Source organism: Salvelinus fontinalis, chromosome 3 (genome assembly GCF_029448725.1).
Source record: "Salvelinus fontinalis isolate EN_2023a chromosome 3, ASM2944872v1, whole genome shotgun sequence".
Taxonomy (NCBI): domain Eukaryota; kingdom Metazoa; phylum Chordata; class Actinopteri; order Salmoniformes; family Salmonidae; genus Salvelinus; species Salvelinus fontinalis.
In genome coordinates, this window is record NC_074667.1 from 74,744,567 (window position 1) to 74,762,293 (window position 17,727).

General features: G+C 41.5%; 2 protein-coding genes across 3 annotated transcripts in view; one reads left to right on the forward strand and one right to left on the reverse strand.

Moving 5' to 3' along the window:
• Window positions 1-3: 3 nt before the first annotated feature.
• On the reverse strand, window positions 4-3,574 carry LOC129851448 (40S ribosomal protein S10-like). The gene is made up of 6 exons (XM_055917995.1): window positions 3,486-3,574; window positions 2,602-2,751; window positions 2,050-2,224; window positions 1,503-1,589; window positions 879-934; window positions 4-339 (listed from the first exon to the last, which is right to left on the reverse strand). The coding sequence occupies exons 2-6, from the start codon at window positions 2,749-2,751 to the stop codon at window positions 292-294; spliced, it is 516 nt and encodes a 171-aa protein (XP_055773970.1). The 5' UTR covers window positions 3,486-3,574; the 3' UTR covers window positions 4-291.
• Window positions 3,575-4,890: 1,316 nt separating this feature from the next.
• LOC129851449 (protein kinase C and casein kinase substrate in neurons protein 1-like) overlaps window positions 4,891-17,727 on the forward strand; it is a 43,294-nt gene continuing 30,457 nt past the window's right edge. For both annotated transcript variants that reach the window (XM_055917996.1, XM_055918000.1), the window contains exons 1-2: window positions 4,891-5,012; window positions 9,303-9,388. The gene's annotated coding sequence lies outside the window, so the exon portion shown is untranslated. The remainder of the gene's footprint in view (window positions 5,013-9,302; window positions 9,389-17,727) is intronic.

Here is a 17,727-nt window from a genome sequence, read left to right on the forward strand (position 1 = left end):
ATCTGGATTCAATTGGCTTTTATGAACCATCACATGTCTAGCTGCTTATTCTGCTTTTAATACTTGTTGATTAACACCTGACTGAAAGACTGCACTTAGAATAACCTTTGCCAAGCTTTAGTTAGTATAATTACTGTAGTGTGTGAATTAACACTCCTCATTCCACACAGTGTAAATGTATATTGTGGAAAAATACTACATGAATCCAGAATGGCCAGTATCTAAAGCACTGACAAAGAAAAAGGACAGAGCTGCATTTTGTGTGTTTATTGCAAAGAAATGGATAGAAATTTACTCCTGGGGAGGCTGCTGTCCTCTGCCACGTCCAAATCCACCCCTCTGAAAACAAGAGAGAAGGGTAAGCTTCCACATCACAGGACAACAGTTGGTCAGGAAAACAATCATACGGTTACGTTTCCTTCATGTCCCGAATAACTTTCCTCAATGCGTTAGACCAGTGCTTCTGGCTACACAAGGTATGCAGTTTTTCAAACCAGCTGATCAATTACAATTGCTCATGGTAATGTCATATAGTTGAGTCTCAATTTAAAATGCCAACAAAAGAACATTTCCTATTCTAGTAACAGATGTATACAACCTTTCAACGGTCGGCTATCCAATAAACTTAAATCGTTTTTGATCATTTGTTATTTAGACTTGTCAGTGCAACCAGCATACTGAGTGGCTCCACAGGAACAGATTTGAGAACACCTGGGGTGCAATCATTAGTCCAAACAGTTAAAACGAGTTTCTATTAGACAAAATCGGGTAGGCCCCGTTTTGTTTGCTTCCATTTAGAAAACGTTTTGGAACAGAATCGGCGTAATGAATACGCCCTTGCTTCGGACTACAATACCATAAGGCAATACAGTACTTACGAATTGGAACTCTGTAGCTGAACCAGCACCTGCCTCTGCTTTCTTGTCTCCACCAGCTGTAAAGAAAAAAACAGCGTGTAAGCTAAACATTCTTTCGCCCAATAATGTTTTATGTAACGGGTAATTTTCAATAAAACGTCACAAGTTTGATTTGGCTGCTGGGGGGAAAGGAGACCCCATATACACAAACTATTAACTACATGCGGTTTAAGGGATTGTTAAATAAATTGTAACTTTTTGATTTTTAATATCACCTATTGAAGATAGTCAGGACTAAACATTTGATTATTCCATGCAAAACAATTGTGCACATTTAGCTCTATCATCAGAGTTACACAGCAAGTAACTGCATGCTTTTCGTGATCAGTAAATGTGAATGACCAGGTCATTTCTGATAGGTTGTAAGCTAAAAATGTTCACCCATTCAACATCAACCTTCACACTAGTTACACAAAGGCTGAGACAAGTCATTACTGATCACAAATGTGATCAACTACTGGAAACCAAGGCAGGGTTACCATCAGTGTATTTTAATCTACAAAGCACACTAGTCAGCAGATGAAATGGCCAGTTGGCTGAAAGCTACTTTTTAGGCTGAGCAGGATCCTGTAACACTATACATACGTGGTGCAGCAGATCTCCTGTAATTGTCTCGGTCACCCCCATCACGGTTGAAGCGGGCGGGTCTCTCTCCCCGCTCTCCCTCCATACCTGGAAAATAAATGACAACGCTCAGCTGAGTGGGAGGTTAAAGACGCTCAAAAACACAGGAAGGATCCTCACGTTGAAGTCCAATCAGCACCTAGGGCTTTAAAGCACTAAATTCAATAGTCCTCACTGCCCGGTCCTTGAGGACCAGTGTATGCAGACCCGTTCAAGCCCAGCTCTAACCCACGATTGAACTAAATCGGCCCAAATTAAAAAATACCACGATTAGTTGAATCAGTTGTTAGTACTGAGCTGGTACTAAAGCCAGCACACTGTAAACCCCCAGGATTGGAATGCTCCAGCCCAGTTTATTGAAGTAGGGCCTTACTAGGAACAGTAACACCAGATTCACATTACTGTGCTGGCTGGGAAACTTTCCTTTCAGCACAGTTCCTGCAAATACAGTGGGTGTGTAGTACACAGCTCAGCAGTGTGAACATGGTAGGCCTATAAATGGACGTACCCTTGGGCCTGGGCCTTGCGGTCTCAGGACGCATCTGGCGGCGCAGAGTGGCAGGAACAATCTCAGGTGGAAGGTGCAGGAAGTCTCTCAGGTACTGGATACCTTCATTGGTGAGGTACCAGTAAAAATGGCGCCAGGCAAATTGCTCCTTAACATACCCAAGTGACTTCAAGGACTGAAAGACAAACATGCAAAACATGCATTTTCTAACCAGAGATACAATAAAGTCAAAAAATCTCAGACAAGGCATGCTAGGAAACTTCTTTATAGACCAACTGAGTACAAGTCTGCAAATCCACATCGGATATGCATCATCTCTTCAGTCACCCTTGTAGTCCCCTCACAAAATTCACCTTCAGGTCTTCATATCAACAAATCTGACTTTAGATACAACATAACTGGTTACCAAACACACTTGGAATGTTGCCTAATAGTGCAACCAGACACACAGTTTATACCTGTGGACATCATGCTACTTGACACAAGAACTGCACCCCATTCTCAAAGGATAAAACGATGATAACTCAAAGTAGAAGCAATAGTTTATCTTACCAGCATTGCTTTCATCACATGAAGATTGGGCACGTTCTTGTCGGCAAGCTCGGGGTGCTTAGGCAGATGCACATCTTTCTTTGCCACCATGACGCCCTCTTTGAAGAGGAGCTCATAGATCGCAATACGGTTCTTCTTGGGCATCAGCATCTGTTCACACAAACGACAATGAGACAAGCGTTCGCGTGCAAGCAATATAACAGGGATGTCCATCTACCCACAATTACTGGCTGGCTTACATTCGCTTACAAGGTGGTCACGGTTTGACCACGATTGGGAGCCCTATGCCATCTACCCCAGTCGATAGCTAACCAGCTTCGTCGGACAACTATGGTATGGGCTCATTTCCCAGATGCGGTGGGTAACAGAGAACTTTAATATATATATATTATTTTTTACAAGGCTTATATAGAGTATAACGATAACGCCACACTTAAACGTGTATCTGTTGCATCCGGCAAAGTGGTAGCTAACTTGGGGGCGTCAAATAAGTTAGCCTAATGGTAGAGCGTCGGGCCAGTAACAGAAAGGTTGCTGGATCGAATCCCCGAGCCGAAAATGTAAGAATCTGTCGTCCTGAACAAGGCAGTTAGCCCGGTAGGCCGTCATTGTAGATCAGAATGTGTTCTTAACTGACTTGCCTAGTTTGAAAAAAAAAAAAAAAAAAGCTATCTAGCGTTGACCAAAATGCAGTCATGCCAGGGTAGTTACCGAGAATACCTTGTGTATATCAGCCTACCTCTAGAGTAATACAATTCTTTTTTGGGAAATGTGTGGATGTTTATAACAACGAGATACACATCTATGTAAACTGAGCGTAACAGCTTCATACAATGTAAGATGTTGGAGATTTATTACGATATTTTTTCCTGGAATTTACTTACCTTACAACTTGCTAGGGGACCGGAGACGGAAGGAAAGACAGAACTTGTTCAAGAGCGTTTATGCGCAGGCGTTGGACCTAGCAGCTTTAACGCCATCTACTGAGCTGGCGGGAAAACTGTAGTAAGATAAATTGAATTACCAGTATGGTTAAATTATTATCATTGTAATTTTTGCTATTTACTATTATTACCATATGGGTAAAATAGCCATGTACTTTTGTTGATAACATAGTCTAATTAATGAACACATCTCTGCACCACATTGAGTTTACACCACTTCAATCTGAACCTGTTCCAATCATCCTTGCAAGCTTTTTTCATTTTTTTCTTCATTTAACCTTTATTTAACTAGGCAAGTCAGTTAAGAACAAATTATTATTTACAATGACGGCCTACCCAAAGTCAAAGGGCCTCCTGTGGGTACGGGGGTGGGATTAAAAATGTAAAATAAATTAAATACAAATATAGGACAAAACACACATCACGACAAGAGAGACAACACAACACTACATAAAGAGAGACCTAAGACAACAACATAGCAAGGCAGCAACACATGACAACACAGCATGGTAGAAACACAACATGACAACAACATGGTAGCAACTCAACATGGCAGCAGTACAACATGGTAGCAACACAAAACAGAGTAAAAACATTATTGGGCACAGGCAACAGCACAAAGGGCATGAAGGTAGAGACAACAATACATCACGCAAAGCAGCCACAACTGTCAGTAAGAGTGTCCATAGTTGAGTCTTTGAATGAAGATATTGAGATAAAACTGTCCAGTTTGAGTGTTTGTTGTTGCAGCTCGTTCCAGTTGCTAGCTGCAGCGAACTGAAAAGAGGAGCGACCAAGGGATGTGTGTACTTTAGGGACCTTTAATAACAGAATGTGACTGGCAGAACTCGTGTTGTATGTGGAGGATGAGGGCTGCAGTAGATATCTCAGATAGGGGGGAGAGCATCCAGAGCCGGCTCCAGGCATAAGCAGTCGCTTAGGGCCCGAGTCCGCTAGGGTTTTAATTAAAAAGTTGGGGTGTCAACAAGGTGTATGTTCGAAACTTCATTGTGTATCAGCTATTTTTCTGTTATGTCAGTCAATGACGGTCACTCAATTAGCCATGTCAGCTAACAATTTTCAGATTGGTAAATTAGGCTAGCCAGCTTTCTAAACTTGTAGTAATCATGTCCGAAAACTAACCGGGCAGGGGCCCTGACCTCCAGGGGGCCCCCATTGATTTTGTTAGTCACTCTCACTCAGATATAATTAACATGGCATAAGTCATGGAAAAATGTGTAGAATTCAGGGGGGGCAAACCAAATCTTGCTTAGGGCCCCCAAAAGGCTAGAGCCGGCCCTGGGACCATCCCCCATCTGTCGCCTCTTTGCCCCCCGCACTTTAAGTGCAACACACAAGGCTGCCAGTTGACTGAGCAGGGTCTATCGACCATTCTAGCTATTATAACGGAAACATTTGTATATTTAGGCCAACAGGGGAGTCGGACACATCGCATTGCGTTCTCTGGTATGTCATGCATTTATATGCGCATTCGCAATTTGTAGTTTGGTTGAGTAGAAACTAGAAAGAGCAAGAAGAATAGACTAGAACAGTATCGTTTGACTGGTAGGCTACGCAACCCCTTTCATACTGCTGCTACCCGCGGCAGTGAGACTTTTCCACCCTGCAGTTTTTTTGTTGCTTTATTCTTTAGTAGCCTAAATTGTACAATATATAGCTGTTATAGCCTTTTGACTGTCAAATAACACCATTATACCGCACCTATAGCATGCTTCACATAATAACTATTTCTATGATTAATTTGTTTTCATTCATTTTGAATGAGGATAATAGGATGGTTTGGGGTTGAACATCCCCTGCCTGTAATTCTCACAGAAACCACTTTATTTCACGCAACGACAGAAACAATCGACACTTTCCCTGGCTACCACTACTCTTGCGCAACTAAAAATGTAAGCAGTCTCATCTCAACTGTTTAAGTCACTCCAACAAAACAACGTTCAGGTACAATGCTCTAATATTTTGTAATTTAGAAAAAGATTTAAGCCTATATTTAATCAAATATAGTCAGATCTATAAACTTTTATATATATATACCAGTGAGGGAGCCTAAAGAAAAATAATCCACTTGGCTAGAGAGATTGCCATCAGTTTTTATAAAATAATAATATTTAAAGTTAGTATGTTTGGGGCAAAATGCCCCCAGGACAATCTAATACCAGTCAATAGTACCCATATTAGTATTTTCAAATCATGTCCAAATCATCTACAGTATCTACAACTAACTTCAGTGAACAAATCATCTATAAGTAACTTCATTGAACTTCATTGAAATCCATTTTGAGATACTTTAGGATGATTTCGACAGGAAGAGTGAAAATTAAGAGGGACCTTACATCATTGGGCTTTGATATTTGATCTATTTAATTACAATAAGATACCTAGACTTTAGCTTTTAAGAGTCAATTACAAAAAAAGGAAAAAATTAAACAAATAAAATTGATTTTAACACACTAATCTTCAGGGATAATTTTGTCCCGATAGTGGGGCAAAACACCTCCTTTCTAAATTTTCGGTTTTTATTAAATAACAAAAAAATGATTAATTCTGCCCACTTATTTCTCTTCAAAATGTGTTTGCCTAATGATAGCCAGTATGCAGATATTTAATATTTTTACCAAACTTTTTTGTTCTCAGAAAATAGAAATGTTCCTTAAGCGGGCATTTTCCCACATCATACCCTAAACAACCTCTCAGATAAATGATCTATACATCTAGTACAGTATTCATATCAATGCCATCCACCATCCAGGCTTTTAAATGTATTAGTGGAGCATGTCTTTCCTTGAGTAAGCTTGAGAGATATGGGATAATCACCAATAGGAGCAGAATTGGTTGAACCAACTAAGCTAGTGGACCCTAGCAGTGGTTCAGATAAAGACCTCTCTACAGGTCCTGACTCCTGATGGTTCTGGACTGTATTTACACAGGCAGCCCAGTTCTGATCTTTTTCCACTAATTGGTCTTTTGACCAATCAGATCAGCTATTTTACCAATAATTGTGCAAAATATCAGAATTGGGCTGCATGTGTGAACGCAGAATGTCCTAATGTGAGTCAGGTCTGCTCAGGTTCTGTGATGGAGGGTCAGCTGAGAGGATGCTGTAACCAGTACAGTGAGACATGGTATCTGGTTACAAAAGCTAAAGGGTAGCTGCTACCTCATAATAACATTAAATATATTGCATATGTTTGTTGCAGTCTCTCAGACAGTTGAGTGTTTGTGTTCATGGACACATTTAATTTGGGGGAATTGCCCCAAAGAAACAATTCTGTGTGATTTATTGGCTGGGACCAGCTGGTGGTGTTAACTCTGGAGTTTCTCAGTGAGGTTGTCTGACCTCCATCTGCAGAGAGAGAGAGAGAGCTGTTCAACAGGGCACTGTCCAGGGTCCTGAACTCTCAGCTCACCACCACTATCACCATGCTGAATGACATTGGCCTAACTGAACCTCAGAACTCATTGCTGGTCCACACCTGGCCATAGAAGGAAGTGAGCACAATAACATGCAGGTTAATTTCATTGCTGTCTGTCCTGGCGAAGCCCCATTTCAAGCCGAAATCGTTCATTGAAGAAAAGCAGTAGGGAGTATAGGCCTAGCAATGTGCAGGTCCATTTAGTTTCAGCCGAACCAACACCTGGAACATTTCTTTGGATCTCCACATAGGTTGGCCTTGGCGATACTCTTTGCCAACTTTTTCCTCCAGATCAAGAAGTGTGTCTTCAGCACTGTTTAAGAGTTGGCTATGTTCAAGTGTCCACATGTTGTTTGGTCAGCAGAAAAACAGTCATTCCTCTCAGACATTCTCATTCTCTCGCCATGCTCTGTGTTTGCGTTCTGAGCATAAATGAGCTGCATGAAAGCCATCTGCTGTTTGAGATGAATAAACCAACAGATTTATCTATGTTTTTATCAAAGTCTGTTATGATGCCTGCCGCAATGGGTCCACATAAGGGTTTTACTCTGAAGTGAAGGGCACAATGAAACTAGAAGAGCAGGGTCATACAGAGTACTGTGTGTATGTGTGTGTGTATTTGCCTACATGCATGCATGCTTTAGTGTGTTTTCATGTGTGTCTGTGGGTGTGCATGTGTCTATGTGTTCGCGTCGCGTATGTGTCTGTGCGTGTATGTGTGCCCCTGTCTGTGTTAGTGTGTAATTGGATTAATTAATGTGATGAATATGAATGGGGCCCAGGACACACGTCTAATTTATACACCCCAATTCAGCTGACTCCGCTGAAGGAGGAATGACAGATGTGGCACCATTTCTAATGTAATTAATTCTCCCAGATCATAAGTTGTTATTCTTCTCCAAATGAATGTGAATCTGCCACTGTAGGACTGCAGGCTATTCCCCATGGATACATCCATTCACTGTTTGCCTCAGTCATTTGTACCTACAAGCCTCCTTGTCACATCTGCTCTCCACAATCTTAATCCTACACTAAATGACACTGCATTTCATTTAGCCAAATCACTAGTTTTACCCATTCCCAGCTTGTGTAGCCTGAATATGCGTTATTTGGAATAGTAAGGTTCAGCAATGTATGCAGATTTTCCAGATTTTTACTAGGCCTAGTTGTTGTCAAATCCATATTCAGTATATTTGGGTGGCAGAGTGCATAATATGCTACATATGTGTGTGCATTTCATCTATTACTACGTTATGAACCAAATACAGCTTAATAATAGGCTATAAATAAGAACATTTTCTGGGATATCCATTGCCTTTTTAGGCCTCATATAGAGTCCCACAGTGGAGGTGTCATAATACCCATAAAACCTAGCGGTCAAACAGGGAAATGGTTCTAATCCAGCTGTCATGTCTTACTTCCTTATCTTTTTGCAACATACTGCATTATGCTACCATTCCCCAACTTCCCACACCATCTCCTCTCTGAGTACTGAAACACAAGGGGATTTTACCCCTCAACCTACTGCACCTTTAAATGAAAGGTTTCTCCTAACACCTTCTTTCAGTGAAGTGCATCATCTAGATGGTGATCTAGATGGTGGTGCAGGCTGAGTGCAAAGTTTAGGATCGAGCTGTTAGGTATTTGGAGATAGTGATAGGATCCTCACATGGGACGACTGGAGTGGACAGAGAGAGAGGCTGCCTCCGGTGTCCGTAAAGGCCAGGTTCAGTATTTCCCATTGACTGTGTTATGCCGACGTTACATCACTGTCCAGTCCACTGCCTGTATCGTAGAAAGTGACTGGGGACTTGCTTCCTTCATAAAAGGCCACGTGTTTTTTATGAGGCACCTAAAATGAGTACTTCGAAAATGTTATTTATGTTGTTCCAAGTAAAGCACATCATGTGCTTTGATGATTTCGTTTGAGTCATTCTCATTCTTTGTTCAGTTCTCCTTCTATACAGAACGACCTTTGCAAAATGTCCAGTAAACATAGGTCAGTCTCATCTGACAGCACAGCCAAAACCTTGTCTCTTTCTCTTGGAGAGGGCATTGATCCCTCCTGGCTGTCTTCTCTGCTCTTATCGACGGTCTGAAGGACAGACAGATAAAGATGGAGAGAGACATTAGAAGAGAGGAGATCAGATTTATATTTGTTAAGATCCATCTTGGTATTGAGGAAGAGAGGGATTACAGGAGATATATGAATCTCTGAGATGGAGACGTCAGTTGTGTGTGTCGGTCTGTCATTTTGTTTTATTATGAAATCCATAATCCTACTCCTGATGTAATAACTGTCTCTCTCTTGTCTCCTTAGGTGTGCTTCTTTAGGGGTGGGGATTTTAAGGAACACAATCCAAACCTGCATGGATATATGGAAACCTGATTGGCCCATTTGAGAAGGTAAGGGTTTTCACTGATTTCTGATTAGGCTCACATTTCAACATAGGCCTTCAATACTACAAGCAGAAACTCCCTGTTTTCTACTGGTTGAGTGTGCTCCCTATATATAGATGCAGACGTTGTACCTTTAAAATGTCATTCACTGATCTAACACAATTGGATAGGGACAAAGGAAGGGGAGGAACGTATCATATCATTAGTATCTGGTTGAGAGATGGCAAGGGTGGCAGGGAAGGGGCTCTCCACAGGCCCAGACCAGGCAGGCCCAGGCACCCAGCCCAACCACCATGCTGGGTGGTAATTGAGCAGTTTGCCTGTAGAGCCTATGAGAGACGAGCAGATGGTGAATTCCTCTGAGCGTATGACTTGGCAGAAATGGATACTGTAAATGTCCCAACTTGAGCTTTAAATGGCTTGGTTGGTTGGAAACACTTTTGGAAATCCTCTGTTTTGTTCCTAATTTTGCTTGATGGATTAAGGCAATCAATTCTTCCATTATGAGTCTCCGTCATGTGTCATCACCTTTCCAACAGTGAACACACATGCATCTCATAAATGTAACCACTGCTCCCAATAGCTTGTTAGGAGAAGAACTTGGCTCTGTCTATCCATCCGCCAGTACTGTCTGAGACCTAGGACAAATGGAACGCTATTCCCTATATAGTGCACTACTTTTGACCTGAGCCCTATGGATATAGGGTGCCTTTTGGGATTCAGACATAATGGAAACCCATGTGGATGTTGACTGCAGGTTTTAACTGTTCATCTATAGTCCAGATTTACAGTGTCTACTCAGTGGAGACCTGTAGAGCTATGGGAGAGGGCAGCAAGGGCCGGTGGAGGGAGGAAATGGATTTATGTTGTCAAAGCGTTGGGTGCAGAACTTGTTTGATTGTTCCAAGGCACATATTAATCCTCTGACCCCATGTTAGCACGTCTAGCTGGCAGACATACCCTATAGTCCAGGGGTTGGCAACAGGTGGCCCGCGGTCCAAAACCTGCCCACCAGTGATATTTTTTGTCCCCCAAAGTTTTTAGTATAAATTTACTATTAATTTAAATTTACTATTTTTAAAATATTTTTTTCAACTAAAATCACCAGGAAATCAGCTAAAATGTGTTTAATTTAGGAAATCTGTTCTCAATTATTCCCACGAATACAAACACGGACATATGTAATCGTCTCAATGTAATCAAGGTATGACTGTCACGCCCTGACCTTAGAGATCCTTTTAATTCTCTATTTGGTTAGGTCAGGGTGTGACTAGGGTGGGCAATCTATGTTTTCTATTTCTTTGTTGGCCGGGTATGGTTCCCAATCAGAGGCAGCTGTCTATCATTGTCTCTGATTGGGGATCATACTTAGGCAGCCTTTTCCACCTGTAGTTTGTGGGATCTTGTTTTTGGTACTGTGCTGTTTATCCCTACTAGACTTTACGTTTCGTTTTGTATTTGTTGTTTTTTCGGTGTTCATTTAATAAATTAAAATGTACGCCTACCACGCTGCACCTTGGTCCGATCCTTCCATCGACGAACGTAACAATGACACAATTTTTTATGCTTTTTGGGCTTAGTTGTGGTCAATTTGTAATGTACAAATTATTATTATTACGTTTCGGCCCCCAATTTTTGCGCTCAGACAAAAATTGGCCGTGACTGAATCTAGTTGATGATCCCTGCTCTAGTGTCACTGTGAGGGTTTGACAATTTTACAAGGTCCATTCTCAGTGTTAATGTGCTCTAATCTGTGTCTTAATTATGCTTTGACTCTAGCATCTCGGATATTGTAGATGGTCTTTGCTTACCTGCATCCTTGAATGGTTTTTCCTCTCACTACGAGGACACGAGAGCTCATTCATGAAAACACCATCAGAGAACCTCTCTGTTGTGTGGTTAATCACAGCAGTGAGCAGCTGCAGTGTGTATTTGAGTGTCTCATTTCGCCTACTTGGCATTGTAAGTTCAGAAATGATTGGTGCCTCTCTGCAGAGCTCTCTTTAGCGTTCCTGAGTGTTATTGTGGCTCTCCGGTGGCTGAGCCCTGGGCTTGAGTGAATGACCTGCCCTGGTTATAAACTACTGGGCTAGGGTAACATTGTTGATCAAAAGCTAACTGGAATGGAGACTTTTAGGAGGACGGGAAACCTCTATGGTCGCTCTAGGCTACTGATTGGATGTGTAGCCTAACCTTGCAGAGGCTGTATAATTGGTTTCACCAAGGGGTATATTGCTAAATGCTTGGCATTTAAATGTTAGCTATTTTGGAGTACAATGTTATTAGTGCAGTCAAATTTTGTCAGTAGCCTATGTCTCATTTTATATAAATAAATTAAGTGTTCTTCCTGTCAATTAAGACTGTTAGGACTGTTTAGAACAAAAAATATCCACTGTGGCGTTATTATGTCAACCATGGCATTATTATATCCACCATGGCATTATTATATCCACCATGGCATTATTATGTCCACCATGGATTTATATCCACCATGTAGTTATTATATCCACCATGGATTTATTATGTCCACCATGGATTTATTATATCCACCATGGCGTTATTATATCCACCATGGCATTATTATATCCACCATGGCGTTATTATATCCACCATGGCATTATTATATCCACCATGGCGTTATTATATCCACCATGGCGTTATTATGTCCACCATGGCGTTATTATATCCACCATGGCATTATTATGTCCACCATGGATTTATATCCACCATGTAGTTATTATATCCACCATGGATTTATTATGTCCACCATGGATTTATTATATCCACCATGGCGTTATTATATCCACCATGGAGTTATTATATCCACCATGGAGTTATTATATCCACCATGGCATTATTATATCCACCATGGCGTTATTATATCCACCATGGCATTATTATATCCACCATGGCGTTATTATATCCACCATGGCGTTATTATATCCACCATGGAGTTATTAGATCCACCATGGCGTTATTATATCCACCATGGAGTTATTATATCCACCATGGAGTTATTATATCCACCATGGCATTATTATATCCACCATGGCGTTATTATATCCACCATGGCGTTATTATGTCCACCATGGCGTTATTATATCCACCATGGCGTTATTATATCCACCATGGAGTTATTATATCCACCATGGATTTATTATATCCACCATGGCGTTATTATATCCACCATGGAGTTATTATATCCACCATGGAGTTATTATATCCACCATGGATTTATTATATCCACCATGGATTTATGTCCACCATGGATTTATGTCCACCATGGATTTATTATATCCACCATGGATTTATATCCACCATGTAGTTATTATATCCACCATGGATTTATTATGTCCACCATGGATTTATTATGTCCACCATGGATTTATTATGTCCACCATGGCGTTATTATATCCACCATGGATTTATTATATCCACCATGGTGTTATTATATCCACCATGGCGTTATTATATCCACCATGGCGTTATTATATCCACCATGGCGTTATTATATCCACCATGGCGTTATTATATCCACCATGGCGTTTTTATGTCCACCATGGCGTTATTATATCCACCATGGAGTTATTATATCCACCATGGAGTTATTATATCCACCATGGAGTTATTATATCCACCATGGAGTTATTATATCCACCATGGCGTTATTATGTCCACCATGGAGTTATTATATCCACTATGGCGTTATTATGTCCACTATGGCGTTATTATATCCACCATGGAGTTATTATATCCACTATGGCGTTATTATATCCACCATGGCATTATTATATCCACCATGGCGTTATTATGTCCACCATGGCGTTAGTATGTCCACCATGGCGTTATTATATCCACCATGGCGTTATTATGTCCACCATGGCATTATTATATCCACCATGGCGTTATTATATCCACCATGGCGTTATTATATCCACCATGGCATTATTATATCCACCATGGCGTTATTATATCCACCATGGCGTTATTATATCCACCATGGAGTTATTATATCCACCATGGCGTTATTATATCCACCATGGATTTATTATATCCACCATGGCGTTATTATATCCACCATGGAGTTATTATATCCACCATGGAGTTATTATATCCACCATGGATTTATTATATCCACCATGGATTTATGTCCACCATGGATTTATGTCCACCATGGATTTATTATATCCACCATGGATTTATATCCACCATGTAGTTATTATATCCACCATGGATTTATTATGTCCACCATGGATTTATTATGTCCACCATGGATTTATTATGTCCACCATGGCGTTATTATATCCACCATGGATTTATTATATCCACCATGGTGTTATTATATCCACCATGGCGTTATTATATCCACCATGGCGTTATTATATCCACCATGGCGTTATTATATCCACCATGGCGTTATTATATCCACCATGGCGTTTTTATGTCCACCATGGCGTTATTATATCCACCATGGAGTTATTATATCCACCATGGAGTTATTATATCCACCATGGAGTTATTATATCCACCATGGAGTTATTATATCCACCATGGCGTTATTATGTCCACCATGGAGTTATTATATCCACTATGGCGTTATTATGTCCACTATGGCGTTATTATATCCACCATGGAGTTATTATATCCACTATGGCGTTATTATATCCACCATGGCATTATTATATCCACCATGGCGTTATTATGTCCACCATGGCGTTAGTATGTCCACCATGGCGTTATTATATCCACCATGGCGTTATTATGTCCACCATGGCATTATTATATCCACCATGGCGTTATTATATCCACCATGGCGTTATTATATCCACCATGGCATTATTATATCCACCATGGCGTTATTATATCCACCATGGCGTTATTATATCCACCATGGAGTTATTATATCCACCATGGCGTTATTATATCCACCATGGAGTTATTATATCCACCATGGCGTTATTATGTCCACCATGGCCTTATTATATCCACCATGGCGTTATTATATCCACCATGGCGTTATTATATCCACCATGGCGTTATTATGTCCACCATGGAGTTATTATATCCACCATGGCGTTATTATATCCACCATGGAGTTATTATATCCACCATGGATTTATTATATCCACCATGGCGTTATTATATCCACCATGGAGTTATTATATCCACCATGGAGTTATTATATCCACCATGGATTTATTATATCCACCATGGATTTATGTCCACCATGGATTTATGTCCACCATGGATTTATTATATCCACCATGGATTTATGTCCACCATGGAGTTATTATATCCACCATGGAGTTATTATGTCCACCATGGCGTTATTATATCCACCATGGCGTTATTATATCCACCATGGAGTTATTATGTCCACTATGGCGTTATTATGTCCACCATGGCGTTATTATATCCACCATGGAGTTATTATATCCACCATGGAGTTATTATATCCACCATGGAGTTATTATATCCACCATGGATTTATTATGTCCACCATGGAGTTATTATATCCACCATGGATTTATTATATCCACCATGGATTTATTATATCCACCATGGATTTATGTCCACCATGGAGTTATTATATCCACCATGGATTTATTATATCCACCATAGATTTATGTCCACCATGGATTTATTATATCCACCATGGATTTATGTCCACCATGGAGTTATTATATCCACCATGGCGTTATTATATCCACCATGGCGTTATTATGTCCACCATGGCGTTATTATATCCACCATGGAGTTATTATGTCCACCATGGAGTTATTATATCCACCATGGCGTTATTATATCTACCATGGAGTTATTATATCCACCATGGAGTTATTATATCCACCATGAAGTTATTATATCCACCATGGAGTTATTATATCCACCATGGATTTATGTCCACCATGGCGTTATTATGTCCACCATGGAGTTATTATATCCACCATGGCGTTATTATATCCACCATGGAGTTATTATATCCACCATGGAGTTATTATATCCACCATGGCATTATTATATCCACCATGGAGTTATTATATCCACCATGGCGTTATTATGTCCACCATGGAGTTATTATATCCACCATGGCGTTATTATGTCCACTATGGCGTTATTATATCCACCATGGAGTTATTATATCCACTATGGCGTTATTATATCCACCATGGCGTTATTATGTCAACCATGGCGTTATTATGTCCACCATGGCATTATTATGTCCACTATGGCGTTATTATATCCACTATGGCGTTATTATGTCAACCATGGCGTTATTATGTCCACCATGGCGTTACTATATCCACCATGGCATTATTATGTCCACTATGGCATTATTATATCCACTATGGCGTTATTATGTCAACCATGGCGTTATTATATCCACCATGGCGTTATTATATCCACTATGGCGTTATTATGTCAACCATGGAGTTATTATATCCACCATGGCATTATTATATCCACTATGGCGTTATTATGTCAACCATGGCGTTATTATATCCACCATGGAGTTATTATATCCACCATGGCGTTATTATATCCACCATGGCGTTATTTCCACCAAGACAATATTATTTCCACCATGACGATATTATGTCCACCATGGAGTTATTATATCCACCATGGCGTTATTATGTCCACCATGGCGTTATTATATCCACCATGGAGTTATTATATCCACCATGGAGTTATTATGTCCACCATGGCGTTATTATATCCACCATGGAGTTATTATGTCCACCATGGCGTTATTATGTCCACCATGGAGTTATTATATCCACCATGGAGTTATTATATCCACCATGGAGTTATTATATCCACCATGGAGTTATTATATCCACCATGGAGTTATTATGTCAACCATGGATTTATTATATCCACCATGGCATTTTTATGTCCACCATGGAGTTATGTCCACCATGGCGTTACTATATCCACCATTGTGTTATTATATCCACCATTGAGTTATATCCACCATGGCGTTATTAGATCCACCATGGCGTTATTATATCCACCATGGCATTATTATATCCACCATGGCGTTATTATATCCACCATGGCGTTATTAGATCCACCATGGCGTTATTATATCCACCATGGCGTTATTATATCCACCATGGCGTTTTTCTATCCACCACGGGGTTATTTTATCCACCATGGCATTATTATATCCACAATGGGTACAGTTCCTGCAGGGGGTCATCAGAGGGAAACAGAAGCCATAAACAGAAAATTATTTTACTCCAGGCACCTCACCATGGTCAGGAATTTGGCCACGGATACATGCGAGCTGATGGGGAGGCATGTATAGAAAATAAAGACAAAAGAAAGACACTAAAAGCCTCAGTCTCCTCAGTCTCTACACACACACACCAGGATTCTGACCTAAATAATGTTTATTACATATTTCCTTCCTTCCTGCCCCTTATTTCCTTCCTCTCTCGCTAACCTTCCTTTCTCCCCCTCTCTCTCCTGCCCCCTCTCTCTCCTGGCCCCCTATCTCTTGTCTTAATCTCTCTCTTGCCTCCCTCTCCCCTGCCTCCCTGTCTCTCCTGGCCCCCTCTCTCCCCTGCCTCCCTGTCTCTCCTGGCCCCTTCTCTCCCCTACCTCCTTCTCTCTCCTGGCCCCCTCTCTCTCCTGGCCCCCTCTCTTCCCTGCCTCCCCCTCTCTCCTGACCCCCTCTCTCCCCTGCCTCCCCCTCTCTCCTTGCCCCCTCTCTCCCCTGCCTCCCCCTCTCTCCTGGCCCCCTCTCTCTCCTGGCCCCTTCTCTCCTGGCACCTTCTCTCCCCTGCCTCCCTCTCTCTCCTGGCCCCCTCTCTCCCCTACCTCCCTCTCTCCTGGCCCCCTCTCTCTCCAGGCCCCCTCTCTTCCCTGTCTCCCCCTCTCTCCTGGCACCTTCTTTCCCCTGCCTCCCTCTCTTTCCTGCCTCCCTCTCTCTCCTGGCCCCCTCTCTCCCCTGCCTCCCTCTCTCCCCTGCCTCCCTCTCTCTCCTGGCCCCCTCTCTCTTGTCTTCATCTCTCTCCTGGCCCCCTTTCTCTCCTGGCCCCCTCTCTCTCCTGCCCCCCCTCTCTCCCCTGCCTCCCTCTCTCTTCTGGCCCCTTCTCTCTTGCCTCCCTCTGCCCTATCTCTTTTTATCTCGTGGCCCCATATCTCCTTCCCTCCTCTCTCTCTGACCTTCCTTACTTTCCTGCCTCACTCTTTCTCTCCTTCCCCTCTCTCCCTCTTGCCTCCGTCTTTTTCTCCTAATCATTTTCTCCCCTGTCCTTTTCCTCTCCATGACAACTGTTCTCCTTGAGACTTCCTACAAATGTGTCAGACGGACAGGAAGGGAGTGCCCTCAC